Consider the following 17,728-nt stretch of genomic DNA (forward strand, 5'->3'; position numbering starts at 1 on the left):
ATTTCTAAAGCTTGCATTTAGGTCTCCCAACTTTTAAAACTTGAAATACAGTCCCCCAATATTTATTTCGTTTGCAATATGGTCCCCAACTTAAACCACCGTTAGAAATTAGGGTAAATTATATAAAAGGTTATTGAACTTTTCAGACACTTGAATTTAGGTCCCCCAACTTTTAAAACTTGCAAAACAGTCCTCAATTTCATTCTAAACCCCAATTTCCAAAGTAAATTCAATTTCATTCTAAACCCTAAATTCCAAAATAATTCAATTAAATTCAACTATGTCAGATTTATTATTATTTAATTTCATCTTATTTCATGTGATACGTATTTTTTATATAAATATAATAGTATAATTCTTATCTGTTGAAGAAATTTTTTAATTAAAAAAAGTAGTTAGGATATAGAAGAGGTTGAAAATAATTCGAATTTTAAATTTATAAAATGTTATTTTGACGTATAAATAAAAGTGTAAACTACTAGGTTGTCAACTTAACTATCTAGCCCTTTTTACTTTTGTCATCGATCTTTTAAATTTATCAATCATACAACATAATTATTTAACTGTTTCAACTAAGCCACTAGTCGTTACCAATTGATACAAATGATGAAGTGGCAGTTAAAAAGAAATTGACATTATTATACATTCAGTCTTTATTATTTATATAATCAATTTGGTCCTAAATTAAGTAGAATTTAATAAATTAATCATTTAATTAGGATCTGACATGTGTTAGCACATGATCATGACACGTGTCATTTGTGACACATGTCACCACCTAATTGTTTATATATGTTATCAATTTGGTCCTAAATTAAATAAAATTTAATAAATTAATCATTTAACCAGGATCTGACATGTGTTAACACATGATCATGATATATGTTATTGGTGACACATGTCACCACCTAATTAGAAGAAAATTAAGTTACAAAGAAGTAAAATTTGGGTCTTGGGCAAACTCAAACCTGAGTCACGCAAATGAAAGATACAGGGTGGAGCCACTAAGCTAACACCATCGTTTGTGTTAAGAGATATACAATAATACATATACTAATAGTATGACCAATGCCAGAAAAAAAAGAATATAATGGAAAATGGAAATAATGAGATTTGAACTTCGGCAAAAAATTTGAAAGCAATAAATGATGGGAAAATATTATATTTTTTTACAATAAAAAAATATTATATTTGATAAATTGTTTGATAGATTTAATATATTTTTTAAATATTAGTTGATACAATATTTTAAAAGAATAAATTTAAGATTTATATATTTTTAAACTAAATTTAATAATTATATTTTTCATATTTATAATTCATGATTATATATATAATCTTAAGTCGAGTATTTCTAATATAATTAATAATTTTAATTTCTTATTAAAATAAAATATTCAAAAAATAAAATGATTCATACATTAATATGAATATATTTTTTATTTATACATCTAAATATAAATATACATTTATATAAATATATTTTTATTCGTATATTGAAATATTTTGATTAAAATATAAACATATTTTAAATACTAGTTTATACAAGAAAATAAATATATCAAAAATATAAATGATTCATACATTTAAATATAAATTGAATCATTTATATTTTCTATACATCTATATTTAATAAGAAAATAAAATTATTGGGGGACTGTTTTGCAAGTTTTAAAAGTTGGGGACCTAAATTCAAGTGTCTGAAAAGTTCAATGATCGTTTATATAATTTACCCTAATTTTTTAACAGTGATTTAAGTTGGGACCATATTGCAAACGGAATAAATGTTGGGGAACTGTATTGCAAGTTTTAAAAGTTGGGGATCTAAATGCAAGCTTCAGAAATGTTCAGTGACCATTACTATACTTTACCCTTAATTTTAATAATTAAAATAACATAAATATTAATGGATTGATCCTCCTCGACGGACGAAAATATAAAATAAATATTTAAGTTATATAGTAATTTGAAATTTTAGGATTGAGGCATCCAAAACGACGTGGCTACCGCAACGCTATTATGATCTCTGCAACTCAACGCTTTTAACAAACCCCAAGAAGAACCCTTGCCGGAGCTCCGGTTACCAGAAAGTTTCTTTCCATAATCTTCCACCGTCGGAAACATAACCGACGGATTCCGACGGAACTGTCGGCTTTTGATATCTTTAAGCTCCATTTCCTGTGGAAACTTAACCATTCCAAGCATGAAAACATACCACCTTCGCTTATTAACTTTTATGGCGGAGACGTCGGATTTTCTGGTGCTTCTTTTTGAAGGATTCCTCTCCATGTCATAACGGCGGAGCCTTTTATAATCCAGGGAGCGACTGTTTCTGAGACATTTAGGGTACTCTTTGGTGTTGTGGGAGTGAGTTATAGATTCGCTGCGTGACTCGGAGAATGACTCGGATCGTTTGCGTAAAACATCGTTCTTCTTCTTGTTTTCTTCGAAGGGGATGTGTTGTGGGTTCAAAGGGATGAGTTTGCCGCAGAAGATGATGTCGTCGGCTGGGCACATGTCGTAGGTAAGATCGTTGAGAAACTCGAAGAATTCAGGGGCAGACTCGGATGATGATCTTCGAGTTAGGCCCAGGTTGTTCTTCGCATCTGAATCTAACGGAAACTCACCAAGCGAAAATACTTCTTCAGCATGGTATCGATGAAGATGACCAATGTTTTCTCCCATGTTTTTATGTGTTGGAGACAGGGAACCAGAGAAAATTTCAAGCTTTGACAGGAGGACAAGTTTTAAGGCAAAGCTTTACACATAAGAAAAAAAATGTAATGGTTCCGATAAGGATAGTATATATATATATAGAGAGAGTATGATTATAAGGTAATATATGTTTGAAATATTCTTAATTTCTTGATAACGAACGTTCAAACACTCTTACAAACGATATGTTCAAACCCGGGATATCTAAGGGCAACAAGGATGGGCCGAAGGGAGGGTGGGCGGAGGTAGTCGCCTTCTGAAAATTTTAAAGTACCCTAGATTTTAGATTTCTTCTATATATTTTCTATTGAAAATACATTTTTGTTCACTCTTAAAATTTTAGAAGTTCGTTCTCCAGTATAAATTTTTACGTCCGTTTCTGAGGGGCAGCAATCTCTTTAACCACTGAGATTGCTCTCATACTAAATATATATTTAATAGTATAAGGTAATATATGTTCAAAATTTTCTTAACCTATTAAGAAACGAATATACATCATACATCATACAAATGCAATTGTTCAAACCTATTCTTAATTATAAGGAGTAGAATATTTTCTTTTACAATTAAGATCATTTAATGAGTTCAATAAAAATAATATATATTTTAAAATAATCTAAAATAATTATAAGATAATATATGTTCATAAATTTAACTTATTAATAACACAACCTACAGAAACCAATTATTCAAACTTATACTCTATGAAATCATTTACTTAAATTTAAATTATTTATAAATTAAACATAATATTCTATTTTATCAAATCATAGTAACTTATGTGTTTGGGGTGGGGTGATTCTCGTATTTGAACATCATCATTAATTGCATCAAAGATAACCATTACTTGTCCATTAAGACTATTTGACATACACCAAATTTTATATATGTAAATAATCATTAACTAGAACAAAGTTTACAAGTAAGAAAAAACTAAAGTATAAGCCGCTTAGCATAAAGGGTTTTCACTTTTCCTCTTAAGCTGATTGTTTTTTTTAAGATTTATTTATCAACAGCGACATTAATCTTAAAGTTAATTTCGATTGTCGGTATTTATTATTTTTTATTTTTTTAATATCACATCTTTATTTTTCTCTTATTTTTAAATTTCTAATAATTATATCTTCATGACATGTTTTTTTTCTTCTGTCCCTATAGAATGTTTTCTCTATCTTTTGGTAAATTTTCAATCTTCTCTATCGTTCATTTGATTGTTCTTTTTTGTTTAATTTTTTCAAGAATGAATTTGACATCATCTCGACATGGTTGTTAAATACAATTTGAATGTAGATACAATTTGCATTTCATATATATATATATATATATTTGAATTTATCTTGGGTAAATACAAGGTAATATATGTTCAAAGATAACTCTCAAATCATTTGACATTGAACGCTCGTACCTCGGACATTGTTGGTGCTCGAACCCGGGACCTTAAGAAAGAGCAACAATTCCTTATGGTGACATGACATTATCTTATGATGATGTGACTTTTTATTTTTTAATGAGGACATGACACATATGTAGCACCGTTAAATTTTTAACGGTGAAAGTACTAAAATGAAACATAAACTAAATGTTAAGTATATTTTTATTAAAAAATTAAATATTTGATACTAAAATGAAACAAAAGTAATAATTTAAATACTAAATGTGTACTTTATCCATAAATTATATCGATCGCCGATAGTTAATCTTTTCTAATTTAGATAAAAATTTATAGTAAGTAATTATTCGATGATTGATCGATATCAAAATTCTTTGTTTCTATGATAAAAATGAAAAGAATATTAGATGAAAAATAGTTTCAGATCCTTCTCCTAATCTTAGTCAAAAGATTTCATAGTAATCTTTATTGTCTCTGTTAGTTATAAAATTATAATAGTTACTCATATATTGATAGATCCAATAAACATAATCAACTATTAATTAATTTTAACTCTAAAATATTACGTAATATTTTAACTATAAAATATTGTATTTTGGTTATTTATTGATGTGATAATTTTTTTATTATTAGAGTGGCACGATAATATCACTATTTGAACAGTGGATATTAAATAAAACTAAAATATAACGTTAAATATATTATAAAAAAGATAATTAGACGACGAAAATAAAACCGTGAGAATAATTTGGTGACCGTCCTAAATGTAGAGATGCTAAATCCCAACTATGTCCCTCCTCTTCCTTTCCTTGTTTTCCCTTTGGCCGGCAGTATCCGAATTCTCCTAGCCACACGTACAAAATCCCTGTTCATTTCCACACATTATATGCAATACAATATCAATCTTTAAAGCATCAGTCAAAACAAAACTGGAAAAGAAGAGGAAGAAGAAGAATAACTAATAATTCTGGGTTGAAGACGTACTTCCAATTAAGGTCTCCAGCAAGAAGAAGATCGTTTTCCATGTCTTCATAGGCAATGAGGTGACCGGGAACTGCATTAGAAAGATCAAGATCATTCTCGGAGGTGACGATCCCACCGTCGACGTTCTCGTCCACCACAAACATCTGCCTGAGAGCCTTTGCGAGACTCTGGTAGCTTGCATGGCTATGGAGGCTGATGCGCTGACAGATTGAGCGGCCTTCCAGCACCACGGTTACGAGAGGGATGACCGTGGAAACAATATCGTCGTCATCGAGGCAAGGGAAACGCCTAGGGTTCGACGACAAGATTAAGGGTGAAGAAGAAGAAGAGACGAATGTGGAGGCGTCTTGTGTTTGAGATTGAAAGGTGTTCATGTTTGTGTGGTTTGAGGGAGAGGGAGTAGTAATGGTAGTTTGGGTTGGGACCGGTGGCGGTGGCTGGCTTTGTAGTTGATAAATAAAGGGAGGAGAATTATGAATGAGTTGTACTTGCCGAGGAAGGAGGTACAGCTAAGAGGCTGAAAAGGTTTTGGTCTACACTGTGCCAAAAGGGTAGGGATTTATGTTTGGAGAAAAAGAAAAAAATGAATTATTATTATTTTTAAAAATTTTAAATTCATACAGTTGTATATATAATGTGTTAATTATATCATCAATAATTAAATATTTTAAATAAATATTATCTTATAATAATTTTAGATTAAATTTTTCATATAATTAAACATTCATAACATCTGCATTCAAATTAAGTGATTAATATATTAAAACGAGAAATAAAATATAAAAATCTATTTGAAAACAAATAGTTACTGAAAAATTGAGCTCTTTCTTAGTTTTCCATATTATTTTTATATAAATTTTCCATCTTCTTTTAGTGTAATATGACTATTTTGTAACGAAAATAATAGAAAAAAAAGGAAGGGATGGATGTTTGCTTGCATTTGCAAAAGCTGGCGTGTGCTTCAATGCTAGTGTTTATTTTTTATTTTTTATTTTTGTGAGTACATAATCGTAATATTTAATTAGTTGGGCTGTATTTTGCTTGAAATTACTTTTTTATATAGTAGAATTTTGATTTAAAATAAAAATATAATATTTATGGGGAAGGTGATAAGGTACGTGAAGTTAAAGCAAGCTGATAAAGCTTTAATTGGCAAATAAAGAAATTAAAACCACTAACTAGCAAACCTAACAAAACAGTATTCTTCTCTTCAAAATTATAAGAAATTCTTGTAAACCGAAACGCATGGGCCACAGACACGACCGCGCTACGGTCGGCGAACGCCTCGCTTCTTTGACTCCCGTGACGGTCGGGAGCCTCACGTCATTTTCAATTTTTTATAAAAATAAATAAATAAATATACAATTGTTGATAAAAATAAATTAATCTCCTCTATTTTTACAATTCATCTTTTTTAATTTAGACAGAAAATCACCTTCAACGAGAGGACAATTATTAATTAATATTTTTCCTTGAGAGAAAATTAATCACGAGAATGAAGGAGAAGAAGCTTGTATACTGGTTGCAGAGGTTTCAACTAGGGATGGCAACTCAACCCGAATCCGACGGGTTCCGACCCGACCCGATCGGGTCGGATTTTTTTAAAAAAAATTTTGGTTCGGGTCGGGTCGGGTCGGGTTTTTTAAAATGTACTGTTCGGGTCGGGTCGGGTCGGGTTTAGGGTGAAAAAAATCCGACCCGACCCGACCCGAAAAATATATATAATTTTATCCTATATATTTAGGGATAATTACAATAATGTCCCTCCATATATAATTTTTTTCAATTAAGTCACTGTTTTCATTGAATAAATTTTTTTTTATTATTATTTCGGGTCGGGTCGGGTTTCTAAGTCATATATTCGGGTCGGGTCGGGTCGGATCGGGTGAAACTTTAATTTCGTCGGGTCGGGTCGGGTCACGGGTGAAAAATCCTTTCTTCTCGGGTCGGGTCGGGTGGCCCAAAAACCCGACCCGACCCGACCCATTGCCATCCCTAGTTTCAACCCCTCCCTCAATCATATTGAGAAAATATTTTTAACTCGAAAAATAATAAAATTAATTAAAAATATAAAATAATAAAAGATGAAAGAAAATATTTTTGATACAAGATGAATTAAAAATTGTTACGGAAGACGGCTATCGAATAGAGTAAAATCGTAACTGATAATTTGAGAAGAAAAAAAATGAAGATAAAGAAGACACAAAATTTACGTGAAAAACCCCTAAATAATATAAGGTAAAAATCACGGGCAACGGTAGAAGAATTTCACTATTAGAAAATATGAATTACAACCTCTCTCATTTCACCAATGAGAAAACAATGATAATTCTCTCTTGATAAAAAAGGAGAAAACAACTTTCAAAAAACTCTCTAAATTCTCTCTAGTATTGGAAGAAAGCTAGAATGCTTTGGGATGATTTTGAAGTTAAATGAGCTAGGGTATTTATAGTTGAAGCTTTAAGGACTAATTTGTAAATACCCTAAATTATAATGGCTAAAATTGAGATTTTATCATTATTGAAAAATCAACAAATGTTGCACCGAATGTTGAAAACAATTTCTGCAGCCCAAGCTTTTTGACAATTGCCATTCAGTGCATTAATTGCACCGAAATGGCTTGACTTTCAACAATCTCCCACTTGAAGATTTGATTGGAACAATCATATCTTCACACCATTCTTTCTACCTTGTACCTTCATGTTGCTTACGTTTCTGACAGGCCACAGGAGGATCGACACCAGGAAAATTTATCAGGATTGATCGCCTTCGTCATGAAATCTGCTATGTTGTATTTGGTATGGATCTTATGCATATCTAATGTCCCTTCTTCCACCTTTTCACGAATGAAATGGTACTGAACTCGTATGTGTTTTGTCCTTGAATGAAATGTTGGATTCCTTGCTAGATGCAAGGCGCTTTGACTGTCACAAAATAGAGAGACATACTCTTGATTGTGTCCAAGCTCCTCCAATAGAATCTTCAACCAAATTGCTTCTTTACTGGCTTGTGTAGCTGCTACATATTATGCTTCTGTTGTGGATGTAGCCACAACTGACTATAATTTTGAAACCCAGCTTACAGCTCCACCAGCAACTTTGAACACATATCATGTAGTAGATTTACTTTTATCCAAATCCCCTGCATAGTCAGAATCTATATACCCATTGATTAGTAAGTTTGATCCTCCGTAATATAATGCAACATTTGAGGTCCCTTTGATGTATCTCAAGATCATCTTTATTGTATTCCAATGCTCTATGCCTGGATTCGCCATGTACCGACTAACCACTCCCACTGCTTGTGCAATGTCTGGTCTTGTGCATATCATAGCGAACATTAAACTTCTCACTGCTGATGCATACGGTACTCGAGACATCTCCATCCTCTCTTTTTCACTGCTAGGACTCATACTGGAGGATAATTTGAAGTTAATAGAAAGAGGAGTATAAATTGGCTTACAATCTTGCATGCTGAATCGTGACAAGATCTTCTTCAAATAATTCTTTTGTGAAAGCTAAATCTTCCTATTACTTTTGTCTCGGTGAATTTGCATCCCTATAATCTTGTTTGCTGATCCCAAGTCCTTCATTTCAAATTCCCTAGCCAGTTGTGCCTTTAATTCTTCAATATGATCTTTGTTGGGTCCTACAACCAACATATCATCCACATACAACAACAATATAACAAAATCGTTATCATCAGACCTCTTGAAATAAGCACAAGGGTCTGCATTAAGTCTGTTGTATCCAAGGCACATAATGAAGGAATCAAATCTCTTATACCAACACCTAGGCGCATGCTTTAGACCGTACAGAGATTTGTTCAACCTGCAAACTAAGTTCTTCTTTTCTTCTTCTTCTTCAAAACCTTCAGGCTGGAGCATATAAATCTCTTCTTCAAGATTTCCATGAAGAAAAGCTGTTTTAACATCTAGCTGCTCTAGATGTAAGTTCAATGTAGCACACATTGCCAAAACTACACGAACTGTTGTTAGTCGAACCACAGGAGAAAATATTTCATTGAAATCAATACCTTCTTTTTGAGCATATCCTTTGACCACCAGTCTTGCACGATACCTCTCAACTTGATCGTCACCATTTCGCTTGATTTTGAAGACCCATTTGTTACCAATTGGCTTCTTTTCTTGTGGTAGTGGCACAAGGTCCCATGTATTATTTTTATGAAGGGCTTCAATTTCTTCTTGCATCGCCATCATCCACAGTGAAGCATCTGAGTTGTTTATTGTCTCCTGGTATGTTGATGGCTCACCGTCATCTGTTAAAAGGCAATATGCAATATTACCTTCTATAACATAACCTGAGTGCCAATTGGGACGTCTTCTCACACGATCTGATTGACGAGTTGTTGGAGTTTCAGAACTCTCTGGTTCTTGTTCATCATGTGTTGGTTCTGCTTCAGAAGAATCTCCTTGTTTAAACTCTTTTTCCACATGTATCTGAGTAGTCTCTGACTTTTCAGCGCTATCATCGTCTTCTTTTCTTTGTAGTTTATCTTCTACAAATATAACATCTCTACTGATGATCACTTTGCGGGCAGTGGGATCCCACAAGCAATACCCTTTTACTCCATCAACATACCCCAAGAATTTGCATTTCCTGGATTTTGGATCCAACTTTGAAATTTCTTGGGAGTTGTACATCACATACACAATACTTCCAAATACATGGAGGTTTGAATAATCAGCTGGTTTACCAGTCCACATCTCCATTGGTGTCTTCAGCTCTATTGCAGTTGATGGAGCTCGATTCACCAAATAACAGGCGGTATTGACTGCTTCTGCCCAGAATGATTTTTCTAGGCTTGCATCCCTCAACATTGCTCTTGTTCTTTCTAACAAGGTTCAGTTCATCCGCTCTGCCACTCCATTTTGTTGAGGAGTGTTCGCCACTGTGAACTGTCTTTTGATGCCTTCTTTCCTGCAAAAGTCATCAAATTCTTCGCTTGTGTATTCTCCTCCATTATCTGTTCTGAAACACTTGATCTTATTTCCAGAATCAAGTTTCACCCGCGCCTTGAAGTTTTTGAAAGTTGAAAATACATCTGACTTCTTCTTAATAGGGTACATCCAACATCTCCTGGAGTAATCATCAATAAAAGAGATAAAATATTTTGCTCCACCTAGGGATGTAACGGGTGCTTGCCATACGTCAGAATGAACTAATTCTAGAACACTTTTGCCTCTAGAATTTGATGTGTTGAATTTTAACCGGTGATGCTTACTTGTTATGCAATGCTCACACAAAGGAAGTGATACATTTGTTAAGCCTGAAAGTAGCTTTTGCTCCACAAGGACTTTCATTCCTTGTTCTGACATGTGTCCAAGTTTCTGATGTCATAGCATTGTCGAATCTGAACTACATGAGGCAACAGAGGCTTCTGCTTCTACCAAAGTCTCTCCCTTCAGCATGTACAAGTTTGCAGCTATTTTTTCGTCTTCCAGTACCACAAGCGCTCCACGGAACACCTTCATTATTCATTCCCGTGTTTCAATCTTGCTTGCATTATTATCCAACAATCCATAGGATAATAAATTTTTCTTCAAGCCTTTCACATGCCGCACATCTCGAACAACTTTAATTGTTCCATCATACATCTTCAATTTGATGGTTCCAACGCCAACGATCTCTAAGGCATGATCATTGCAACTATACACAGATCCTCTTGAGACTGGTTCATAATGATGGAACTATTCTCTTCTTGAGGTCATGTGATATGTTGCTCCCGAATCAATGAGCCATATATCTGCAAATCTTTTTCTGCCTTCCACGGTAGTTGACGCTTCACAGCATAAAACATCTCCATCATCTAAAGTGTTTGCGGTATTGCCTTGTGGATTGGAGTTTTTATTGAGACTCCAACAATCCTTATTCAAGTGACCCTTCTTTCCACAGTTGTAGCACTTTAAATTCTTCTTGCTTCTCGACTTCGATCTACCATGTTTGTGACTACTGCTTTGGCCACGTTCTGTTGATCTCCCTCTCATCGTTGTCAACACTTCTGCTTGTTGCAGGTTTACTTATTTGTCTTCTTTATTCTTGCGCCGATTTTTTTCTTGTAGAACAGCAGCTGCAACGTCATCGAAGACTAGACTGGTGACATTACTGTTTGTCAAGTTGATGATGAGTTGATCATACGAATCCGGTAGACTTTGAAGTAGAAGTTCAACACGTTCTTGTTCTCCTATTTTACAACTTAAAGATGTAAGCTGGGAAAATAAAGTGTTCAGTGTATTTAAGTGCTCCATCACTGAAGTAGATTCTGGCATACGGAGAGTGTACAATTTTCTCTTAAGGAAAATTTTATTGTTCAACGATGTGACATCGTACAATTTGGTGAGATGATCTCATATCTCCTTAGCTGTCTTCTTCTCCTCGATATTTGACAATACTTCATCTGCTAATGCTAGATGAAAGTTTGCCATAACATTTCCGTCCATTTCGATCCATTTGTTGTCGTATGTGAAATCTACTGGCCTTTCGCTAATAGCTGCTAGACAACCGTCTTTTCTCAGGATGGCCTTCATATTCAATTTCCACAATGAGAAATTTCTCCCATTGAACTTTTCAATATCAAATTTCGTTGCCATTGCTTCGTTTACGGATTGCTTCGTTTACGGATAGCTCTCACTATTTCACTATCGTGAATAGTTCTCTGGAACCTTCAAAGAATGGGTAATAACTTCTTACTTTATTATGTTGGAGGATCCACCTTTTGGTGGCAACCACAAAGACAATAAGCAGATATTACACTATAATATAGCTCGGATACAAATTGTTGCATAAGACGGCTATCGGATAGAGCAAAATCGTAACTGATAATTTGAGAAAATAAAAATGAAGATAAAGAAGACACAAAAATTTACATGGAAAACCCCTAAATAATATAGGGTAAAAACCACGGGCAACGGTAGAAGAATTTCACTATGAGAAAATAGGAATTACAACCTCTCTCATTTCACCAAGGAGAAAACAATGATAATTCTCTCTTGATAAAAAATGAGAAAACAACTCTCAAGAAACTCTCTAAATTATCTCTAGTATTGGAAGAAAGCTAGAATGCTTTGGGATGATTTTGAAGCTAAATGAGCTAGGGTATTTATAATTGAAGCTTTAAGGACTAATTTGCAAATATCCTAAATTACAATGACTAAAATTGAGATTTTACCATTGTTAAAAAAATCAACAAATGCTGCACCGAATGTTGAAAACAATTTCTGCAGCCAAAGTTTTTTAACAATTGTCCTTCAGTGCATTAATTGCACCGAAATAGCTTGACTTTCAACAAAAATGTCCTTGAAATTAATGAAGGTCTCTTTGATTCGAAAAGAATCAATAAACCTCGTAAAATCATGTTTGAGTCTCTCCATTTTATGCATATCAGCTAACAACCCAACCGTCTCTTTCTTTTAGTTTTCCACCCTTCATCGAGTTTCTCATATAACTCAATAATGCTTTGAGCGCAATTCCATTACTTCGACATTGAAAAACGAGTTCTTAATAATTCGTTCATCCCTTGACAAGATATAGTGACAACCAATGTCCACATAACGAAAACCATAATCACAGTCATTGTATAAGCATGGGAAGCAAAATCGGAAGCCTTCGTCTTTCGTGACATAGTTGTATTACAAGTCATCGCATGAATTTGTTTTTGTCATTGATCAAATCTTTTTAATTTTTTTATTTGAATGATTTAGAGATTAAACTAAACAAAAACAAAATTCAATAAAAAATGTAATTTTTTATAAAATTCAGACAATCCCAGCCCCCGGTTCAGTTTATAGATATATCTATCAATCGCCTTCCTCACTCACTTATCAGAAAAAAGATAACCATTTTCTTTCAATGCCAGATGCAGACATGGATCTCCCTGTAAGATTATATTTTCTGAAACCCAAAACCCAACTCTACATTTTGCATTCTTTCCTTTTTGTTTGTAGCTTAAACTGTCTTCTTCTTCTTCTCAGCCGCCTTCTCAATCCGCCTTTTCTATCGGGTCAGTCCATATTTCTACCAAAACTTCTTTCTTTCTACAAAATTTTCTTTTCATTATATATGTTGTGCTGTTGTGTTTCAGAGAGTATACATTTGCGGATGCTGGAAACTTGGACCACTGTACAAAGTACTTGAACCAGACACTCGTTACCTTTGGCTTTCCCGCTTCGCTCGATCTCTTTGCCAACGATCCAGTGTGTTTATCTTTTTCTTTTCCTAAATTGGTTTTTTTTAAATAATTGATCAAAAGTTAAGGATTTTTTTTTGGTAATTGATAGGTTTCGGTCGCGAGGACTTGCAGTTGCATATATTAATTGTTGCAGCAGAGGCAGCGCGACATAGATTTTAGAGAACCTGCTAATGAGCAAAGGCAACGGTAATTCTTTTATTTTTCTTTCTAAATGTATGTATTTGTTAGATGTTTATTAGGGGTGAATTTGAAATACCTATATGTGCATTTGTGAATTTGAAATTCATTTTTTTCCATACATTTCAAATATATAATCGTATTGAATCTTAACTAATTTATATATAATGTAATAATGTATGCATTTCATCTTCACAATTTCTATAGTGAATGAAATCCAATCATAAACTTTCAAGTTCCTGTTCCCAAATATAGCATTAGATTATTATTCATTGTTTCCCCTTTTTCCTTTTCATGTAGATTATCATCAGATATCTCCAGATTAGAGGCAAAAGTTGAGAGGCTTGAGGCACAGTTGCAAGTGAAAGATAGAGAGATAGCAACAATTTCTAGAACGGTTTGGAACTTTTCATTTATATCCTTTTTTGTAATTTTTTTATTTATGGTACTGCTATATGTTTAGGATGCCAGATTGAGTTAGTTTGAATTCATATTTAAGTAGCCAACAAGTGTTGGGTGCAATAGTAAGGCACATTGCACTCCCAAGGAGAGAACCCTGGTTTGAACCTTGGAGATGACATTATTGGAAGGGGCTAGCCACGCACCCCAAGTATGGACAGTAAAATGGACATGAATCATACCAAAAAATATATATTTTTTAAATTAAGTAATTTATGATAGTGCTTTATGAATTAGGAAGCCAAAAATTCAGCATCTTTTAAGACACAGATTGAAAAACTACAGCAAGAACGAGATGAATTTCAGAGGATGGTGATTGGAAATCAGGTTAGGCATATCTCCACTTGTTTGGAGCATTCTGTTTTTATTACAATATAGAATATTTGATACTACAAAAGCAAGTGAGAACACAACAGATACATGAAATGAAGAAGAAGCAAAAGGAGTACATAAAGTTGCAGGTAGGATCTTATTTTGTTATTTATTTATTTATTTATTTATTTATTTCTCATTTGAGGAGAAAATAGTAAATATAAGCAGGAAATTTACATATATTTTCTGTTGCAGGAGAGACTGAACCAAGTCTTAATGGAAAAAAAAAGAAGGAATCAAGATCAGGAATGGAAATAATGAATTTGCTTCAGGTATTTATATTAATTGTGCTGGTGCCAATTGTACCTCTTAAGTGGATCTAAATTTAATGCTTTAACAAATTTTATGATATTTGCAAACAAAAAGAAGGGCGGAAACGTGGCACTTGGAATGGGAAGAAGGCAGACAACAATTTCTATAAAAAGATTGTATGTAGGGTGATTGGTTATTACGAATCTATGACATCCAGTAGATTATGTTTAACAATGTGCCATCACACAGGTGGATGCTTATGAGGCAAAAAATCAAGAATTAAAGGCGGAAAATGCCGATTTAAGAGCATTACTGCTATCAATGCAGGTATATGCTCATACATACAATCCCCTAACGGTTACTCTGTTTTATCCCTTGTTGGATTCAGCTAATCTGGTTTGGCTGCAGAGCAAAGTGGGGTTAGACGGGAAAGTAACCTCGTTTTTTGCCATATGTGCTAATATACCTTTTTTTCTGTTGCATGTAGTGATTAAATTGGTTTAAGGTTTGATTCAAAGCTTAGAAATATGAAACTGAATTAACCTTTTGTTTTTGCTCCACTGATTGCAAATGATGTGAAATCATTTTAGATTTCTTGTTGCAGCATATTTTCCCTATACAGCTGCTAACATATGTTTAAGAGTAATAATGCAATTATGCAAATATATGCTTTGTTATCATAGTAGTTTGGTGCTGCTGTCAGCTCACTGGCGGAAGTTCTTTCTCCTTTTTCCTGTTTTTGGTGAAAGCGTTGAGCTCAGTATCATTTTTTGAGGCCCTTTACATGTAAGATTAATTTATGAAATAAGATAATCTCCTGGAAGACAAATGTGAAAATGAGCATCTGGAAAGGACATGGATGGTAGCATAAGGAACATAAAAGAATGGAAGAAACATGAGAATGTTCCTTGGTCAATGATTTTAATGATGAGTGCTGCCCTTATTACTGGGGAAATTCAATGTGGCGGTACAACTCTGCCCAGACCCAGAGTATCATGAATTCATGATGCTATTTTATTGGCAAGCCTTGATCTAGTATCGCTTCTGTAGTCACTCATATAGGAGTTGGGTATTATATTTCCTTGAAATATCCCAAGAAAAGCATGTTACTGCAACTGTCTCAATTATCATTTCCGTGGAGCATCATTATTCTTGTAAGCATCATAACAGTTTCATGAGGGAGAGTAGTCCGATAGAGGAATTATTATAGATATCCTTTCTCCAATATTGCGTGATCTTTTGTGTGGTATTTGAATTAACTTTTAAATATTGTTTCTTGTTCCTGGCTCCTGCTATTCAGTTTTCCTCATTTAGTTTGTACCCATGAATTCTGACAGCAGCTTGGGTTACAGGTAGATATGCGGGATTTCTTCAATGCTCCTAATGGGATGCCAAAGCAATCTTTTCCTTTTAGTGAAAGACATGAAAATGATCCATCCCAATCTCCAATGGGCAGGCGGGCAGGTATGACTTAAATGATGCAAAATTGCTGATTTCCAGTACTGCTTCTAAGCTGTTTAGGTTATTTTGTTCGGGATGTCTTTGATCTTCATTTTCACATGGCTAGAGATCAAATAGAAGAAAGTCTCCGCATTAAGGTGGCTTCTGTAAAAGTATTTTATCTGTTAAATTGAGTTACACAGTTATTAACTCGTATAATGGATGTGTTGATGACTCTTCTTTTTGTTTTTCAAGGAGAGAATGGTTCAATTACAGGATGCGCAAAAAGGTGTAGTAGTCACTTCTGAAGCAACAGAGAGGGAGCTTGAGCTTGAAGCTCAACTTGTTGAAGCGAGGAGCATAATCCAGGAGCAGGTAGCCAAGTTTTGCCAATCAGAAAACATGTGCCGTGTGTTAATTAGTTAGTTTGCATATTAGATGCATAATGTGATCATATTTTCCTAGATGAACAATCAAGCATTTTGCATTTCTAGTCCTACATATCAAAGTAAACTAATGATAGAATTTGGAAGGATCTCAGTTCGGTAATTTCCCCCCCTTATACAAATAGAGCTAGGGGTTCTAATTTTTGATGTATGCCAACATAATTGACATCCTCTTGGTGTTATAGTTGTGCATATCAATTTGTTTTAATCCACATTTTGATTCTAATGGTTTATGGCCAAACAGGATATCTATTTGACGGTCAAGCATTCTTAGTGTATAGTCTGCTAATGGAATCCTTTTTCCCCTTGATGTTAAAAGAGATTTTAAAACTTAGCTATCCATTTTGTTCCTTTTTGGTGTTTTACACATTTTTAAGATCGTTAGATGAGTGAGAATAGATGGCTGATATTATCTCCTTGTTTTATTATTCTAGTGAATGTATTATCATTTCCTTCTATTAATCTCAACTGTCTATCATCAAATGATCCTAAAAACGTGTAAAACTAAAAAGTTTTATGTTGTGTAACTGGACCCTGCCCCTATATATATATTGATGTTTTATTTGACGTGTATATATAATTATCCACTTTTTGTAGTTGTTATAATTGTTAGATATAGGCATAAATATGACATGGGGTCTTATTGCAGGCATCCATTATGTCCAAACATCTTGCTAAGGCAGACAGACCAAGGTAGTAATCTTCTTCTTGTCTTGTTCAATAAGATATGTTTTTAATTGTTTGTGTAATGACGGAAGGAACTGAGATTACCATTTAAATTTGAACAGGGAATCTATTATTGCATCACCAGCTGAGGTAATGCTAGATTGACATCTGAACTACTGAGTCTAAACTTAAACTCTTTCCTTCTTGTTTTGACTTGAGAAGTGTCATGAGAGATATGATAGAAACTATTAAATTAAATCTATTCAATTAAAATCTACTCGAATTCGTACTTCGATCGTCTTGATTTTTCAGGGGGCATAGCTTAGGAAGACTAAGGTCCAGTCTGCATTTTCGGATTATGAGATCAACTGGTGTTGGTTATTCTGAAGCCTGTAGTGTTGAAGTAATTAGTTTTTATGAATCTTCGCATGTATTTGTAAATTGTATGCTTTTTGAGAACTCTTTATCTATTTGTATCACATTCTAGCTTCAAGCAAAAGAATGCTGCCTGCTGTGCATCATAGCTTGTTGCCATAATTAAGTCTTTTGAAGCACAAATTGTAAGTACCCATGATGATCACATCTTTTAAATGCATCATTTAAAATTAACCAAGAATAT

General features: G+C 33.7%; 2 protein-coding genes and 1 pseudogene across 2 annotated transcripts; 1 reads left to right on the forward strand and 2 right to left on the reverse strand.

The window, feature by feature from the left end:
• Positions 1–1,974: 1,974 nt before the first annotated feature.
• LOC120116457 lies at positions 1,975–2,685 on the reverse strand. Its single transcript, XM_039136956.1, has one exon. The coding sequence runs from the start codon at positions 2,683–2,685 to the stop codon at positions 1,975–1,977; it is 711 nt and encodes a 236-aa protein (XP_038992887.1).
• A 2,088-nt stretch (positions 2,686–4,773) lies between these two features.
• Positions 4,774–5,600, reverse strand: LOC120116451 (auxin-responsive protein IAA33-like). The gene is made up of 2 exons (XM_039136953.1): positions 5,090–5,600; positions 4,774–4,970 (listed from the first exon to the last, which is right to left on the reverse strand). Exons 1-2 carry the CDS (start codon positions 5,461–5,463, stop codon positions 4,892–4,894), a joined length of 453 nt encoding a protein of 150 aa, XP_038992884.1. The 5' UTR covers positions 5,464–5,600; the 3' UTR covers positions 4,774–4,891.
• Positions 5,601–12,972: 7,372 nt separating this feature from the next.
• On the forward strand, positions 12,973–17,319 carry LOC120116458 (annotated as a pseudogene).
• Positions 17,320–17,728: the final 409 nt, after the last annotated feature.

This window comes from Hibiscus syriacus, unplaced genomic scaffold, assembly GCF_006381635.1.
Source record: "Hibiscus syriacus cultivar Baekdansim isolate YM2019G1 unplaced genomic scaffold, ASM638163v2 tig00110295_pilon, whole genome shotgun sequence".
NCBI lineage: Eukaryota > Viridiplantae > Streptophyta > Magnoliopsida > Malvales > Malvaceae > Hibiscus > Hibiscus syriacus.